The sequence below is a fragment of the Cygnus olor genome, chromosome 25 (genome assembly GCF_009769625.2).
Source record: "Cygnus olor isolate bCygOlo1 chromosome 25, bCygOlo1.pri.v2, whole genome shotgun sequence".
Taxonomy (NCBI): Eukaryota; Metazoa; Chordata; class Aves; order Anseriformes; family Anatidae; genus Cygnus; species Cygnus olor.
In genome coordinates, this window is record NC_049193.1 from 5159051 (window position 1) to 5177738 (window position 18688).

General features: G+C 45.5%; 2 protein-coding genes across 5 annotated transcripts in view; one reads left to right on the plus strand and one right to left on the minus strand.

Annotated features, from left to right (window-relative positions):
• The window catches only part of WNT3 (Wnt family member 3), a 51644-nt gene extending 44414 nt beyond the window's left edge, over positions 1-7230 (plus strand). Inside the window, exons 3-4 of the mRNA XM_040536442.1 lie at positions 4054-4319; positions 5286-7230. Coding sequence (XP_040392376.1) covers positions 4054-4319; positions 5286-5765 — 746 coding nt within the window. The 3' untranslated portion in view covers positions 5766-7230. The remainder of the gene's footprint in view (positions 1-4053; positions 4320-5285) is intronic.
• A 2286-nt stretch (positions 7231-9516) lies between these two features.
• NSF (N-ethylmaleimide sensitive factor, vesicle fusing ATPase) overlaps positions 9517-18688 on the minus strand; it is a 78124-nt gene continuing 68952 nt past the window's right edge. For all 4 annotated transcript variants that reach the window (XM_040536439.1, XM_040536441.1, XM_040536440.1 and 1 more), the window contains 2 exons: positions 11534-11589; positions 9517-11041 (listed from right to left, as the gene is read on the minus strand). In XM_040536439.1, the coding sequence (XP_040392373.1) occupies positions 11032-11041; positions 11534-11589 (66 nt within the window). In that variant the 3' untranslated portion in view covers positions 9517-11031. The remainder of the gene's footprint in view (positions 11042-11533; positions 11590-18688) is intronic.

Below are 18688 nucleotides of genomic sequence, written 5' to 3' on the forward strand. Positions count from 1 at the left end.
AACATCCCAGCCACTGACCATCCACCTTGAGCACAACTCCACTCTCCTGCACATTGGGCCAGTTGGTCTCCGAGCTGCTTAGATAGCATCCAAACATCCCCATTGCTTCCCTCTCCTACCTAATGCATCGCAGAAGATAGGGCTGGAAGCCATGTTTAAGGCCAAGATGAAATGTAAGTGAGCAGAAGGAAAGACACTTTGAAGAAGATTAAAAGAATTCATGAAAAGGTGCTAAACTAGCTGCATAAATTCACAGAGGAAGAAGACAGACAAAGGCCTTGTGCAGAGAGTGCAGGCAGAGAAAACGGCCATCAAGGGCAGCCCAATTTTGCCTTGGGCCATTCCAGCACTCAGGGAGAGAAAGGCATTTCCACTATATCCGTTGGAGATGTTTTGAGACAACCCTATCCCAGAGAGAGAAGCTCTCATCTTTATGAGATGCTGTGGGGGGTTAAAGCACGCCAGTGTCATTCACCAGGGTGCTGTACCTATGCAGACTTTGACCCACTGGGAAGTATGGTTCAACCGTATGCTTTGAAACAGTGTGACCAAAAAAATGCCCCTAAGGAAAAAATTGAGACTGAGATATTACTTTCAAAATGCTTGGAAAAGTCTGTATTTAGTACAGCCTTACTGAAGTCAATGGTCAAACTCCTGTTGATTTCAAAATACGTAGAAATAGTACAATACTATCTGATTTGACTTAAAAAAAAAAAAAAAAAAAAAAGCTTTAAAAACATCTTGAGCAGAGCCCTGTAGCTGAGCATCCAGGTCTCACTAAAGCAAGACCTCAGACTCCCAAGTCCAGGGAGCAAAGTTTCATGTCACAGTCCTCAGCTGGGCACAACCATTTGCTTCTCCTCACTATTCCGGAGAGTGGAATGAAACCCAGGAATAAATGCAGAGATGGGTAGCCAGGCTGATGAGTGAGCAGACAACATGTTATGGAAAAACTAAACAAATATTGAAACATAGTAAAATGTCAGGTTTGCTCTGAAAAAAAATTACCATGAAATAAATGCAAGAACCATAAAAGGCTACTTGAAGCAAAAACCAATGTGAGCTCAGGAACAAAGGGTCTAAATTGATTAGGCTTTAAAAAAAATGGTTCAGGTTGAAAATTCAAAGAAGTTAGACCTTTGCTTGCTTTCAAAGGGCCATCAGTCAGAGCACCAGCATGAGGTGGCATTAAACTCAAAGAACACATGGTAGGAAAATGCCACCATTTATTTGTACACTTAGGAGCAGACAAGGCCATCCCCTTTTCCATCATCTAAAGCTAGATCTAGGTCTTCAATGATTTTTGGTGGCCTCTCCCTGTTCTCTTCATTCATTCTTCAGACAACCCACTCTACTCTGCCTCAGCAGCACAGCTGCATGAGGGATGCAGGTAAGTCAGTCCTGCATTTAGTTCTCCACGACCAGGTCTTGATGGATTGAATAGCTGTGAGATCTTCTCTTTTCCAAAAAATGCTCTGCAATTTGGACCAAGAACAGCCAAAGAGAACCTCAACAGGGCTATATTCATTTATAGTATTGTTTCTTTGGTGCTTCTAACATCTCGTAAGTTTTGTCTGGTAGCAGGAAGCTAGGAAAATCTGTCTTGATGGCTTCGTTCCAGCTACTGCTTTGGGTGTGCTATTCAGGAGAGTCACCCACACTGCTATCTAAGGGGTGCACTTCAATACTGGGCTTTTCTCATTTCTGCCCCGAACAACTCATCGTAATCAGATGGTCCTCATGTTTCTGGAACCCATCACTGGGTGAGGAAGGAATGGCTGTGGTGCTCAGACAGAGTGCAGTGCAGCATGCAGGGCTGCTGGAGAGGTTTCAGGGCACAGGGAAAAGCAGCAGCTCCTTGGCTTCAGGCACTTGATGTGAGCTTGCAGGCTTCAGGCACAGAGCAGGCAGCTTTGGTGCTGGGGTCCCAGAGCTGAACGCAGGACTCCAGGTGGGGTCTCACGAGAGCAGAGCAGAGGGGCACAATCCCCTCCCTCGCCCTGCTGCCCACGTTGCTTTTGGTGCAGCCCAGGGTACGGTTGGCTTTCTGGGCTGCGAGCGCACATTTCTGGCTTATGTTGAGCTTCTCATCCACCAGCACACCCAGGCCCTGCTCTGCAGGGCTGCTCTCAATCCATTCTCCACCCAGCCTGTGGTTGTGCTTGGGATTGCCCCAACCCAAGTGCAGGGCCATGGGTTTGCACAGCCACATCTCTCAGGCCTGTCCAGGTCCCTCTGCATGGCATCCATCCCTTCCCTCCAGTGTGTCGGCTGCACCACACAGCCTGGTGTCATTGGCAAACTTGCTGAGGGTACGTTCAATCTCACTGTCCACTGAGCCAACAAGCTGAAACACCAAGTCAATGTAAACATTTTTATGGCTTTTGGCGGCTTTCCCATACCCATGTGCATTTTGGCTGCTGTCATCCAAAGTCCATGTTCTTTCTGGATTAAGGCCCCACAGAATGACCAGAGAAGGGGAGGTCTTGAAAGTCCCCCTCCCATGGCCATGGGTGGAAGAGGTGATGGACAGAGATGCTGCAGTTCATTAAACCCCCTGCACCTTCATCTTCACGTGGATTCTGGGTATATCTTTGTTCTTCTGAAACATTTCCTCTCATTAGCACAGAGAATCCACACATGCTCCCCTTCCTAGCTCCCAGCCCACTCGGACATCCTGGACATTTTATTTAACCTTGTATTCAGCATTCAGTGGTTTCAGGAGTTCTCTAGCTTTGTCCCTGTCAAAATTTATTCACTGCGACTGTGTACATGGAGAATGCCAATAGTTGCAGACTCAGAATTTTGCCTGCTTCATCACACTTGAGTTTCATCTGCTTTGATTTCCTCCAGGATTGTTCACTAATTAATGAGCAACTGCAAGGTTTCCTACACACCCTCAGCTGGTTTTAGTCTACTACAGAGCCAGGTGGGTTAAATGTGCGTAGGTGAACAGCTCAGCCACTCTGCAAGGGCATTTCAGCCTGGAAAGATACTCCGACACATGAAGCTGAAGCAGAAGTGACTCAACCAGGCCCAGCATCCCATCTTGAGCTCTCAGCCTGTCTCATCCTGTTGTCTGTCCCCCACCAGGAGGTGAAAAAGCCTCTGCTGTCACTGGCACGGCAGGCTGGACACCTCGACAGTCTCTTGCTGCCTGCAAAAGGTCAGAAGGGACCTCGTCCAGGAACTCATTTTCTGGATGAGAAAGTCCAAGCTTAATTCTGAAATATAATTTCAAATGGGGACAGTGTCTCCAAACCACAGTGTGTGGGGAGGGCCCCAGTCTGCAGCCCCACGGTCTGTCTTTGCTCACAGCTGTTCAGGCTGGTGTGCAGCATCTCTGGGACAATGTTGGTGACATCGTATACAGAGTTCAGTGGTGACAAGAAGGTTTTTTGGTGGCTAATAGCATCCGCTGCTGTAAAGTCACTTAGTTTAGTCTAGATGCATTTAACTTTAATCACTAGCTCTTAGGCTTTGTTCTGCCATCATCTATTCTGTCTCATCTGAAGCCTTTTCTCCGTTTCAGCATGTAGAGAAGTTACTTCGTCTCCCCTTGGGCTAATTCCAGGCACTGAGTCCCTTAGTCCTCTTTGGGTTTCCAGACCAGAAACAATCACAGAATGGAATCACAGAATGGTTTGGGTTGGAAGGGACCCTAAAGATCAAGTTCCCACCCACTGCCATGGGCAGGGAGACCTCCCGCTAGACCAGGGTATTTATTAACTACTCCAGTAACTCTTTCCCAAGGCCCTTTAAGCTCTCACCGGCATTTGGTTTAAGCAGGGTCCCCTGTGCTGGATCACATACCTCACTTGTGATACACAGAGCTGGAGCCACGCTTCTCTCCTACCTGCTGATCCTGCCTACGTGTTTCAAAGGGCAATGCCAGCCAGCAGCACTGTATTCAAAAATGTTCATTGCAAAATGAGTAAAATAATGTTTAGTGATTTAATGAGATGTAGAAGATACTGAAGAATGTTGGGAAGGAAAAAAAAAAAAAGTGCTACATGCATGACAGATAATCCCATGGGCTCTCTTTATTCCCAGCCACACGAGAGTCTGCCTTTGTCCACGCCATCGCATCAGCCGGCGTGGCCTTCGCTGTGACCCGCTCCTGTGCCGAGGGCACGTCCACGATCTGCGGCTGTGATTCCCACCACAAAGGGCCTCCGGGAGACGGCTGGAAATGGGGGGGATGCAGCGAGGATGCCGACTTTGGTGTGCTGGTATCCCGGGAATTCGCAGATGCTCGAGAGAACCGGCCAGACGCCCGCTCGGCCATGAACAGACACAATAACGAGGCCGGCAGGACGGTGAGTGCTCGACGGGCCCAGCGGTGGCCATCCATGCCTGCAAAGATGGCCCAGCCTGGCTCCAGAACTGGACTGCAACGGTGCCCAAGCAGGAGCTTTCTAGGGGTGTTTCCAGGGCACAGCATTTCCACTCTCTGCAGGTGCAGGTTTCTTAACCTGCAGGTGGAGGTTAAGAAGAGCTAAAGCATGCCTAGTGTCCAGCACAACCGGCCCGAGCCTGGTAACTCTGGCTGTAAGCAGGCACCTGTGCTGCTGTCTGCTCAGGGCCATTTGCAAACTGAGTGTGTTTTAACCATGTTAGCGTGAGACCTTGCTTAGAGCAAACTCTCAAGATCACTTTTCCATAGCACAGTAGACAGAAGTGGAAGGGCATCAGCTCAAATCTCTAACTTGTGTTAAATGATTCCAGTTTCCTGTTAAAAAAAGCAAGTCTAACAATTTTAATAAAAATCAATGATTATGTTGCACCACATGGATGAGATTTCTGGGGAAGAGAGAGTATAATGTCCCTAGATTCACAATTTCATTCCTTTTCTAGTGCAAACCAGTACACTCAGGGCATAAAATGAAGGGTTATTAGCAAAGCCGTGACAAGGGGGTCAGTCCACATCTGGGTGTCAGAGACATCCTCCAGCCCTCAACTGCTCTGGGCTCTCATTGTCCAACACACAGGACAGGGAAGATCCCAGCACTTCCCTTGAAAGGATCAGACCTTGGCATTAGATCGGATTAGATAGAGGATTAAAGCAGCTGCCCACCTTAGAAGTGTTTTTTTCCAGTGCTACATATCCAGCTAGAGATATTTCTGCCACATGCCAAAGCTCCCATGCATTAACTGCTACCCTATGCCTTCCAGACCAAGCTCAGATCAGATGTTTGAATCCAGGTAGCAGAGGGGAGTGATTCAAAACCAGCTCACGGCACTGTAATCCACTGCTGACTGCCTATTTTTTCTCCCCTGGACAGACCATTCTGGACCACATGCACCTGAAGTGCAAGTGCCACGGTCTCTCGGGAAGCTGCGAGGTCAAGACCTGCTGGTGGGCCCAGCCTGACTTTCGGGCCATTGGTGACTACCTGAAGGATAAATATGACAGCGCTTCTGAGATGGTGGTTGAAAAGCACCGGGAATCTCGGGGATGGGTAGAAACTCTTAGGGCCAAGTATGCTCTTTTCAAGCCACCGACAGAGCGGGATCTGGTCTACTATGAGAACTCCCCCAATTTTTGCGAGCCCAACCCAGAGACAGGATCCTTTGGGACAAGGGACAGAACATGCAACGTCACCTCACATGGGATTGACGGCTGTGACCTGCTGTGCTGCGGTCGTGGCCATAACACCAGAACTGAGAAACGGAAGGAGAAGTGTCACTGCATCTTCCACTGGTGCTGCTATGTGAGTTGCCAGGAGTGCATACGTGTCTACGACGTCCACACCTGCAAGTAAACATAGGCAGGTTTCCAACTGATGGGAGGTTGCTACAGAGCAGGGCCAGAGGGTCACCAGCCCTGGGATCAGCCTCTACACGGTGGCCTCACACTTCAGAGGATGGCACAAAAAAAATCCTAGTGCTCTTGGCCAATTTGGTTGGAGCAGACACCCTCCTACCGCCAGCCACAGTGCTGCCAAGAGGACTCACAGCATCACCCAGCCTCACCCACACAAGACAGTCCGAGGCTAGACCCGACACCGCAGACACATGAGATCAATTATCTGCTGACTTTTCTTGTGCTGCTTGGCATGACAGGCTGTCTGGGGAGAAGCAGGGACAGCGCAGGGACACCACAGGCCCGCACAGCCACGGCCATTGGTGTGCTGTAACGCAGCACGCACAGCTTTCGGTTCTGACCTCCTCTGCAGGTCTGGCCCACCTAGATGTTCATACGGGGTTTCAAGTGGAAATGAATTTAACATGGTGAAAGCAAAACAACTCCAGGTTCCCCCACCTGCTGGCATGGGCTGGCCTGGCCTCAGCAGCTGTGGTGAGGAGCAGGGAAAGAGCCAGCCCCCAGCAGCCAGGCCCCTTCTTTCCAGCTCCAAGTTACGCTGGAGAAACAAGCCTGAGTACACACACAGCCTTACAGCCCGTCTCCCCTTCGCTCGCTCTGCTCCCCATGCTCCAAAGCCACCTCCCCAAATTCCCCTGAGGAGCACAGCAGGAAACCAGAATCCAGAGCTGCTCCTTCAGCATTTGGCCCAAGTCCCAGGGAAGAGCAGGGCCCGTGTGGTGACGCTGCAATCTCTCATGTGGGATCACACCACTGCTCCAGCGTGCTCTTTGCCGTGCAGCTGCTCAGAAGATTTTTAAGGTTTTGCTGCCATCTTTCCAGGGCAGCCCAAGATGTGATCTGGGCAGGTGCACGCCGCTGATGCACCCATTTGCCAGGCATTCCCTAGTATGACTTTTTATGTTCCAGGGCGAGCTCAGAGCATCTCTCTGATAACGGGGTGTCCGCCAGGCTAGCTGCTACACCAGCTTTTAGCATCAACGGATGAGGAGACAGAAGCTGTAGCAAGAAGAAATGCCTGCCCAAGCCTTCTTGCCTTCTCCCATCTGACAGACTTGTTCAAACCACTTCATCCAGCATGAGAGAGGCAAGGGCAGATGAGGAAGGGAGAGTTTTATCCGTCTGCATGGAATAGTCACAGTCCCAGGCAGAGCCTCTCCTTCCCTTGGGATTTAAGTTATCAGCAACTCATTCACGAGGGGACCACGTCAAGCACAGAGGCTCCGTGCCTTTAGCAGGGATTTGGGCCCCAGGTGTGGCCGCACGCATCCCATAACCCATCCCAGTGCAGAAGAACCAGCGTTTGTCCCTCTTCCCACTCACCAGTGCTCCTTGACCCCATTGCCCCTCACTTTGGGCTCATGTTTTCATGGTGTATTGACACTGAAATTAAAACAAACAAACAAAAAAAAAAACACATTCTCTTTTTCCTGGCAGGCTCCTCCAACATAAGGGGACCAACATACCCATGTTCCAGTGCCAATTCTCATGTGTCAGTGGTTTAACATAGAAGTTGCAAAAAATGTCTAAAACTCTATAGCTGTGTCTTCTACTCCACTCATTTCTTTGTCCACAGGAAGGAGTAGTCGATTGTCCTGCAAAGAGCAATAAAATGATGGAAGACCCCTCATACAAAGAGCACAGTACATGGCCCTGACACTCACACCTGTGATTGGACCAAAATTCTCAGTCCCTCCTCTGCAGAGCATGATGAAGAGCTACTGGGTTTGAACACCCTGATAAGCATTAGTTTTCTAAAATTAAAGATCACAGCAGAGCTCTAAGAAACCTCCACGTTCCTGAAATCAGCCATCTTCAACATGCATTCTATTTAACGTATATATTAAATTCTGTCTGGAAAGACTCCAAGTACCTGACTTTAAACAAAACTCCTTTTGTGTTGTTTTTTTGTTGTTGTTGTTTTTGTTTTTAATCGAGAAAAGGTATTTAATATTAAATAGAACATTTATTGCCTTGTAATTATTTTACTGTAGCCAGGTATTCTAGCACTGAATGGAAGATCTTTTTCCATCAATCTGCTGTATCCAAAGTTTTGTATAAAGTTGTAGAGGTTGATTTTTTTTTATTTTATATTCAGAAAATTTCTCTTTTTATAAGCATTATTTATTATACAATGTATATACTTGAGTTAACTAAGATTATATATTATATAAATATATATATTTGGAGAAAAATATATTTCAACTTGCATTTTTTTGTGGTACATCATTAAACAGAAGGTAAAAAAACAAAAACATGCACTTGCCAGCTTGTATGGTTTGCCTCTTAAGGTGCTTTAAGTTCTGCCCAATGACATCCACAGGAGTGGTGGCTCCTCACCCCGTTACTTACACACAGGGACAGTCACATGAATGCAAGACAATGATAGCAAAATGCAGCCAGTGATGAGATCTTAGAGCTGACTGCTAACGTGTTTAGTTACAGAGGGGCATCGTGTAACGTGCATACACCACTAGATTACTAGATAAAAATAGCCTTTAGCCTTCAAATTGTCCCCCCACTAAATCACTTGCAAGCTGTCACTAAATCACCTTTTGGACAGACTGATACCCACAGTTTGTCACTTAAAACATCTTTTCCTGCGCATGAATAATTGTGTGGGCGTTTCTGCAACATCTCCCACACCTTATCAATGCTGTAAGTGCATGCAATTTTCCAAAGCAGTGGCCCTAAATTCCCTATTTTAAGGCTTTAAAAAGATAATAATAAATCTGTATTTCTATACTGATCCCCAATTTATAAACAAACCAAACGCATTCACCTTCTTGCAGTGTGCTGTTTGCTTCTCGTATTACGCTGCTTGTGCATTACCAATTCCTAACTCTGTTTCATTGCACCACGCTGGACACAGCACACTTCTGTGAGGACCACCTCCTCTGGCACGGCAGCAGTGATGCCTTCAGAGTTACACACGCATCAGCGAGGCGTGGTTACAATCCACACAACTGAGAAGTCTGCCCTCATCAGGCTTTTTACGCTTAACAGCTTTATGAGTGGAAGCTTTGTCCATCATCCCATCCCTTTCCCCACATGACTCTCTCTCTCAAAAAGACACCCCAACACTTTCAAACATCTTTGCCTTTGCCTACCAGCTCAATTTGTGAGACAGTTACATTTCTGCAAGGTTCATGAAAAAAAAAAAAAAGCCACAGCAACAGGATAAGGTAGGCAATGAAGAATTTGGCCAATACTGTTCAAAGCAATGTAGTTCTCACCGTAAAGCCACTCTTGCCCAGACACAGCATCTTAAACAAAATGTGATAGGACTCGTTCTCTTTCGCCACCTGCAGGAAACTCCTTAGATGGAGACCCACACAACAGGTTGTGCCCATCAGTTCTTCCTGGTTTTCCAACATGGCCTTCTTCAAGTGATAAATCACACATGTACACATACATGCATCTTAGAGACTTCCTCAGCAGTGCAAGGTTCAGAAAACTAGAATGAACTGATTGGTTTAAAATGGTCTTCTTGGCCAACTGCTTTAGGACTACCTGTGGTCAAGCTATCCAAACTTTGCGATCTATTCAGTCCGTTGATGCTCAGGTACAAACTGTAGCATCCCTCTGGCAGCAGCAGCCCAGGAATCACTTTCCTATCTTCATCAGCACTCTACATACACCTCTGGCTGACTAACACCAAAGACACAGATGTCCCCCAGACCATCACAAATAGTTGTGCTTTTTTATTGAATCCATTAATGTGCAATTGAACAAGATATTTATTCATCAATATAGTTCTGGACATAGACACAATAAGGTTTACATCATTTACTCTGAAATATAAGTTAATGTGTTCTGCTAGGACTAGCAGAAGAAAGAAAGGAACAAAAAGTCACAAGATCGTACACAAAATGAGAGGAATAATAATCACTGGGACTCACAATGCCATCACAATACAACAGCACTGCCAAAGGAAAAGAAACTAGAGTGGAGTGACTAAAATACTCCGATTGCCATAAGTATGCAATAAGGACTTGAGTACCTTCACCTTTGGGCCTGAAAGAATGTAAAGTACCCTCCTTCCCTGGGAACACCTCTTTGGGTACAAGCTGCTAGTCCTGAGCAGCATGTCTAGTCAAGTTAAGGAAGCTACACTGACTAAGATCTCATAAATGGCTTTGATGTCATGCCCCACCAAATTGAGGTATGTTCCATGAACCTTATTAAACGTGTGGAGCCAAAGAACCAGAGGGGAGTATCCTCACGCAGTTGTCAGCAGCAGCACCTCACTGATGCAAGATGACTATTGGGGAAAGACCACATAGCAAAGTTTGATACATTCCCTTGTTTCAGTGCAAAAAACATGGCAATACACATCTCGTGCATCCACAGAGTTTGGCTTCCTCTTCATCTCTAAGGAGGAATTTCATCCTTTGGTAACATGGCAGAAAAGTGGGATAATAAGGAGGCCTGCAAATGCCCAAACTGCCATCTACACTGCACAAATGAGCTTTCAGGTTATAATCAGCATCTCTAAAACTGTTTTTGAATTAACATGTTTTAATGCCTTAAAATACTGGATTTGAAAGTTTCCTCTACTCTGATCAACATACTTTCCTGCCTTCTTCCAGTCCCTAATATAAGTAGCCAGTCTCTCTCTCATCAGGCCACAAAATACCTGGGCCAGAAAATAGGTAAAAATTGATATTAGCATGTAGGAAATTCTAGAGCTGAATTATTGTGGTCATTGACTTTGGGTTAGCAGCCTCAATGTTCAGTGAGGCATACGATGACAAAGAAAAACGCTGAAGAGAGTGTTCATCAAATCAGAACAACAGAGTAGTACTTTAATAAGCCTCCACCGCAGACTACTGGGTTTTACTAGAAGTCACATTTTCTTTCCCTATCTTAGTAAGTGGATGATGGACACAAGTGAGCATTAGCTTCAAAACTTACAGAACATTTCCCCCATGCTAAAATCAAATGAGAATGCAGCCTTGCCTGCACAGAGACAGAAGCACAGTGTTCTAGAAGACACTTCCACATGACATCTGTATATTAAAGACAAAGAATAAAGATACTGTATTGCACTAAACATGCAAATTCCACATTGGGTTCTTGTAAACAGGGGAGTATTTCACTTTGTCCAGTGTGTTGAAAGCAGAAGAGTAAAGATCCCAGTGTATATTCTCCAGGTTGGTCACTTTTCCAGCTGTTGATCTTGCACTTGGTCCATCTTCAGTTTAGGGAACTCTAGCAAAAGAAACCAAATCCATCAAGAAAGCATGCACATGTATAAAAGCACCACTCACTCACATGTAGCCAAGACAGATACTGTTGTGAGTTTCCCCAGCAGATACTGCCCTACGTGCATTAGAAGACAAAGTTCCAGATTTGAGATAAACAGATGGATTTCAACTCTAGCAGAATCTCTTTTAATTTAACTTAAATTGTAGTCCAATCTCCCATTTACACTTTAGCAGTCACAGGTAAATTAAGAAAAGCGAAGAATTCGGACATGCAGGTTCTCAAAAAGTCTTCAGAACCTCCCTCTCCCATAAAAACTGGCATATAGCTGCTAAGATGGCTGATAATAATAAGAACTTATATATAGTTCTGTAAATACAGGAGGGGCCAACACTGATATCAGATATACCGTTGTGCAGTTTACCCTTAACAGGAAGCAGCAGCCTTGTTTCTGCGTGGAGAATAGAATTTTAATCAATGCTTTAACAAAGTACTTACGTTCCTTCTTCTCTCAAAAGAGCCAAGAACTTTTTCACCCGGTATTCAGGATCCATCTACACACCAAACAAAACAGATCTTCATTAGTGTTTGAAGCAAGCTACCCCAGGTAGCCACAAAGACAACTAGAAACATGCATGAGTTTGTTTGCCCATGCTTTAGCCTGGCCAGAGATAAGCCTGCTTGTCCAGAAGTTCTGCAGGTAAGCAGTCAAGACAGAACACTGAGTCAAGAGACAAAGCTGATCAACACAAGAGTAGCATGCTCATGCTGGAAACATACACAACCATTTCTATTAAGTATTTCTGTTTTAACGGCAATCTTCACAGTAGCTTCATCCTAGCTTCATGCTGTGCTGAAGATAAGGATCATGGAGTGCTGATTGATGCTTGCCTGAACATGAGCCGGCAGTGTGCCCAGGTGGCCAAGAAGGCCGGTGGCATCCTGGCTTGTAACAGGAATAGTGCAGCCAGCAGGGCCAGGGAGGTGATCGCCCCCTGTGCTCTGCTCTGGTGAGGCCGCACCTCAAGTACTGTGTTCAGTTTTGGGCCCCTCAGTACAGGAAAGACTTCGAGGCCATGGAGCATGTCCAGAGAAGGGCTATGAAGCTGGTGAAGGGCCTGGAACACAAGTCCTGTGAGGAGCAGCTGAGGGAACTGGGGGTGTTTAGTCTGGAGAAGAGGATGCTCGGGGGAGACGTTATTGCTCTCTGCAACTACCTGAAATGAAGGTGTGGGGAACCGGGGGTCAGCCTCTTCTAGCAGATAACTAGTGATAGGACTAGAGGGAATGGCCTCAAGTTGTGCCAGGGGAGGTTCAGGTTGGAGATCAGGAGACATTTCTTCTCAGAAAGAGCAGTCAGGCATTGGGACGGGTTGCCCAGGGAAGTGGAGGAGTCACCGTCCCTGGGGGTGTTCAAGGAAAGGTTGGACGTGGTGCTTAGGGACATGGTTATTGGGTGACATTGGTGGTAGGGCAATGGTTGGACCAGATGATCTTGGAGGTCTTTTCCAACCTTAATGGCTCTATGATTCCTCACAGAGGATTTTAGCCTGGCTCAGCACAAGCCAGGCACACACTAAGTCTGCTTCTATCTGCCCTTTGCCAGAGATGGGGCAGCATAAATTAAAGTCAGAAGCAGAAGGGACTGAAGATGCACCCACTTTTCCTCTGCCTTCCTTCCTCCTTACAGCTCCAGCAGCAAAGCACTAGAGAGGAGCTGTACATGCTGGGTTAGTATGTTAGGGAAGCTGAAAAACAGCACGAGGCTATCAGAACTTGCAGTACCAATTTTGTGCTGTAGCTGCATCATCCAGGAACATCCCTGTCCTAGGTTCACCTAGGATAGAGTTAATTTTCCTCCTAGTAGCTGGTAGGGTGCTATGTTTTGGATTTAGGATGAGGATAACATTGATAACACTGATGTTGTAATTGTTGCAGAGCAGTGCTTACACTAAGCCAAGGACTTTTCAGCTTCTCGCTCTGTCCTGCCAGCGGGCAGCCTGTGGGTGCAGCAGGAGCTGGGAGGGGACTGACCCAGGACAGCTGACCCAAACTGGCCAAAGGGGTATTCCATACCATCTGACGTCATGCTAAACAATATATAGGGGTGGCTGGCCGGGGTGGGGGGACCAGCTGCTCGGGGATAGGCTGGGTATCGGTCAGCGGGTGGTGAGCAATTGCATTGTGCATCACTTGTTTGTACACGTTATTATTAGTAGTACTATTATCATTATTATTATTATTTTCTTTTCTGTCCTAATAAACTGTCTCTATCTCAACCCACAGGCTTCACTTTCCTGATTCTCCCTCCCATCCCAGAGAGGGAGGAGGGAGGGTGAGCGAACGGCTGCGTGGTGCTTAGCTGCCGGCTGGGTTAAACCACAACAACACCCTGAAGATCAATCCTGCCTTTCCCCTGTTGTTTCTATCTCCATTCTGGGGAAGTGGGAAAAAAGGCTGCAAAGGAGGCAGAGATCTAGGCTGCCATCAGAAGACAGTTTGTGACTGCACCAGTCCTTTGTGCTGACGCATGAGCTTGATGATCCTCTCTGCAGTGAAAGACTCCAGGCAAATTGCCATCACTGACTGCCCCAAGATACAAAAATGAAAAACATGGGACAAACCTGAGGAATCACAGAATCCTCTTTTTATTTTTGTTTTTGAAGATTACAGAAATTGTACTGAAGATTTCACTCTGAAATCCCTCCTTCGTCGACGTCAGGTTACCATGGGTTAGCACTATAAACATTTGGAAGTTGTAAACTTGGGACTCAGAGTATCTTTGTGTTCACAGAATCATAGAACGCCTTGGGTTGGAAGGGACCTTAAAGATCACCTAGTTCCAACCTCCCTGAAGGTCTCACAAAGAGCAGCACAGAGGGGGGACAATCCCCTCCCTCCACCTGCTGGCCACTTTTTTGTTGATGCAGCCCAAGATGCAGTTGGCCTTCTGTTCTGCAAGCGCACAAGGCTGGCTCATGTCGAGCTTTTCATCCAGCAGAACCCCCAAGTCCATCTCTGCAGGGCTGCTCTCAATGAGTTCCTCACCCAGTCTGTGCTCATGTCTGGGACTGCCCTGACCCAGGTGCAGCACCTTGCACTTGGACTCGTTGAATCTCATGAGGCTCACAAGGGCCCATTTCTCAAGCTTGCCCAGCTCCCTCTGGATGGCATCCCTTCCTTCTGCTGTATCAACTGCACCGCTCAGATTGGCGTCAACAGCAAACTTGATGAGGATGCACTCGGTTCCACTGTCTATGTCGCTGATATTAAATAGCACCAGTCCCAAGACAGACCCCTGAGGGACAACAGTATTGTATTGCAGCAGTTTGTTTGGCCTAGAAGCTCCAAGTTCTGTTTATATTTGTATATTCTATCTTCAGCAACCCCTTGCATCTTTAATACACTGCCAAAAATAAAGTGGGTTCATTCTTAAAACAGTCAGTGAATGGTACTATCAAGTTGACTTGTTATAACCTTTTCCAACTCTACCACTTGGCAATAAACGAGCAAGCGCTCTACTAGAAAGTAAAAGCGGGACTTATCCTGGGGAAAAAAATAAAAAATAAAAAAATAAACAAAAAGGAAAAAAATACAACATGCAAACACTTTGAGTGTGTACCCTGGCATCCCACAAAAGATGCAGAATAGGGGAATTTAACTCCTATATCACATGTTATATCCCTAAAGGAAAATTTCCACCAATTCCAGATGTGCATAAGCCATCTATTTAAAGCCATGACCACTGCAATTGAGGGCAATACAAATATCTTTAAAAACAACCTGGAAGAAAATAAATCCTAAAACAACAGCAGTATTACCAGTGATGCGGGCAGGAAAGAAACAGCTAAGGAGAATTTCTGCTTTGTGCTAAGAAAAGCTAAAAATCTGTAACTTCCTATCGCTTTGAAATCTCTCAGCAAGGTCAATACCAACTCTGAATTATTTTTAGGTCAGAAAAATAAATTCACTGAAACGAGTTGATTTAATAGAACTTACTGAGGATCACTGAGCTACTAAGTTGGGTTTTTAACATGCAATGTTCAGCATTCTAGAAGAAATGAAAGGCTGCCCTACTACCTAAAGCAGTGTTTGAAATGTGTGATACACGGGCATTAAGAACGGTACCGTTGTGCCACATAACCAGAAAGATGGTGTCTGTAGCATCCCTTCTGGCCTAACTCTTCTCTGCCATCTCTCCCAGCTGACACTTGGCCACGAAGGGAAAGCACACCCATCACTATTTCTGTTCTCTCATTTCTATCACAACGACTGAGGACAACTGAAGTGTGAGCCACATGAGCCACACATCCTGAACATGGGCTACCTGCAAAATCCCCCTTCTCTGGAAGGAATCCACACATATAATCCCAGATTATAAGACTAAGCCTGTGACTGAGGCCTGGCAAATGGCCTCAGATCTGCTCCATCCGAATGACTCTGGCCTTACCAAGTAGCTGGCCCTGCTTAAGCAGGGGGCTGCACCACGTAACAACAAAAAATACAACAACATAATCTGAGATGGGTCTATACAAATGAATCTTTTTATTACTAGAAAACATGTGCTAAGGCCATCAGCTTCAGATTTGCCAATGCCACCGTTCCATCTTCCTAGTCAAAGACGCTGCCCCCTCAACTCATTTCACTCAGACACAAGAAAGCGGCTACGGTAAAACACTTTGTCCATCATCCGTACTAACAGAGCTTCCCAAAAGATTCTGTAGAAGAACAGCATCCCTCTGCCTACACAATATCTTGTCCAAAAGACTAAAGCATGGATCTGAAAGGCAACAAAGACAAACTTGATCAAACAGCTAATTGAAAAAACACAGACATGAAAGCAAAAGGTTTATCTGTCCTGAGAGGAGCAGAAGATGGTGTCAACAGAGTGCAAAGGGGATGCAGGTTCAGGACTCTTGAGTAGAGCCTCTAGTGACCTGTGAAAGGAGAAATGCTCCTATCAAACAGGGTGAAAGGTTTTCTAGAAGAACAGAGTGGAGACCAGCTCTGTGACACAATCCATAGAGGTGGCAAGAAAATGGCTGCTGCTTCTAGGTAAAGCAGTGTTCTCAGGACATGCCTGGGAGTCCTTAGAGGAAAAGGAAACTGGAGAGACTTCATAAATCTTCAGTCATGAGAAGAAGAGATACTCCAGCACAGTACTCCTGTAAAGCTATCACAAAATCCAAACTCTTTATAGGTCTCAGTATGTTGTTTAGTATAACATACACTGCATTTCATGATGATTTTCAAAATAAATTCCCATGTATGTTAAAATAATTTAAGCTGTTTGTAATGCAAGTTTTATTTATGCTAAACAGAAGTTACCAAATCAGGAAACATTCAAGGTTCAAAAAGGGGCTTTCTGGAGAGCTGCCTGGCTCAGTCAGGCTCCTACTCCGAGAAGGAGCAAGACCTGACAATTAAATCCAAGAGCAACAAGATGGGCAGGCAAAATAAGCAGAAGGAACCAGTCCCCTAGCTGTGGAAAAAGAAGGCTCATGTATGCAGCAGCACCCCAGGGTAAGGTTGCAGGGTTAGGCCAGAGTGAAGCTAAAGTGGCACCCGATAGCACTATGAAAAGGTCCATGTACAGCAGCCAAGGACACTTTTAAACTAAACTTTTCTGGATTCACATGGCAGACCATGAGTGTATCCATTCATCAAACACTTCTTTTGAACAAGAACTTAACATCATTCCAGGACTCACAGTGTAAACAAGATGACCAAACTATATGACACTAAATGCGAACCGTTCAACATTAAAGTAAACAGCAAAGTAAAGCATTAGCACAGTTTGAAGGAAATTAAGCTGCCAAAAAGTGTGGGTTTACAAGGTTTGTAAACAAGGTAACAAAGCAACCCAAGGCATCAAAGCAATGCAGTGGTTCATGATACTCCAAGAAAAGATATTGATACCAAGAGAAGTTGAGCAAGATTTGACTTTTAAACAAACTGGAAGTCATTTAAACAGTGTAAGAATATCTACATACAGAACACATTAGGTTCAATAGTCTAGTAAAACAAACACAGATTCAGTGACCACAGAGAAGGAAGGAAGGAAGGAAGACTATTTTTGCAAAGAATTCATTCACCGTGGGACCTAATCACTTGCATTTTGAGAAACATTGTCCATCACTTGGAATTTTTAAGGATCTCAGGTTTCTGATCTAATAATCTCTTTCTAAAAAGCTGTGTTCTAGCTCAGTGAAAAATTAAGTATCTCATTTAATAAAATTTCCTGGAAAAGCAACCCAAATTGGGTATTACCGTGGTAATACTCTTCTATTTAGTGACAGCCTGTATCGCTTTCCTGTATTAATAGCAGTTCTGAAGATGGAGACATGTAAACAGCTCAGATCTTTTACAACAGAACATCTTTGTATCTAACTTCTCTATACTATTCACCCAAATTGAATGTAGTAACATAAGTCACGCCACTACCAGCCACCCATGTATAGTAACATAGGTGGGTTACCAACCATCTATGCTGGCAGTGACAGCCCTTCCTTTTCTACTTCTTCCACATTTCAGGAGTGGCACGAACATGGAGGTTCTGCCCATCTCCTCCCAGCCTGACTGATCATGGGCTCATCTACAAAATTGTTACCTGGTTAAAAAAAAATGCACAACACCAGTTTACCCGTCTGCACTGCCCAGAGCCTGAAGACTCCCTGTCTACAGTGTCCTAGGTGTGCAGCCACAGGGCGATGCTGTGAACAAGTCTGGGGTAAGCATCTCCACCCACACACCAGATACACAACTGCCCACAGTTTACATAACCTTCACCTTCACTTTTGACAAAAACCAACACTTAAGGTCAGAGCAGCAAAAGAAAACGTCCTGCATCAAAAGAAGGAATCCATTGTCAAGGCTAAGTGAAATGGACTGCAAGACAGCCAGGCAGTCCCTGAGGCCTGCACCCCTTAAATACATTTAATACATGTGAGCAATGACTTACTGACTTGCCTGTAGGTATGGAATTAAAAGCCAAGGAAGAAGAGGAAAAAGTAATCTAGATAAATGACTTTATTCCCTGAGGTGACATCTAGTCAGAGCATATCCTTAGTGCTGTGCAAGTTTTAACAGAATTGTGAATAGTGAACAGAGGGATACATGACTTATATGCTGCTAAACTACATGCCTCTTAGCTTATGCTCAGCCTCTCCTAGGAAGATCTAAGGACAGTTCACTCAGCTGCACTAAATCCATTTGATGTGAAAAGAGAGCGTGGGGGGGGTGGGGGGGGAGGACTCAGAAGGGCGCTGAAATGTCAGCCACAGAGGATTAGGGCTGCATGCTACACCCTCTCATTTTTAGCATGCATATACTGTCGAGCACAAGCTTGATGGCTGGCTTGCAGGCATAGATGATGGGTGCGGGGGAGGGTTAAGAGCTACATATTTCTACCCTCTGCAATTATATTCTTTAAAGTGCTGAAAGTGGAAAATAAAGAGAAGAGCAGCTGAACAGCCTGACAGATTTATCTTCTTCAGGGAAAGAGCACATACACCTGCACAGGCACCTTTTTCTTTAAAAAAAAACAACAACCCGCAACACTAAGTGATTGCTATCTGCAAGCTTAGCATGCTGGGTGTAGAGAAGAAATTTCATGAAAGGTAAGTTAATCCAATCCCTCTAGTTGCCAGATGC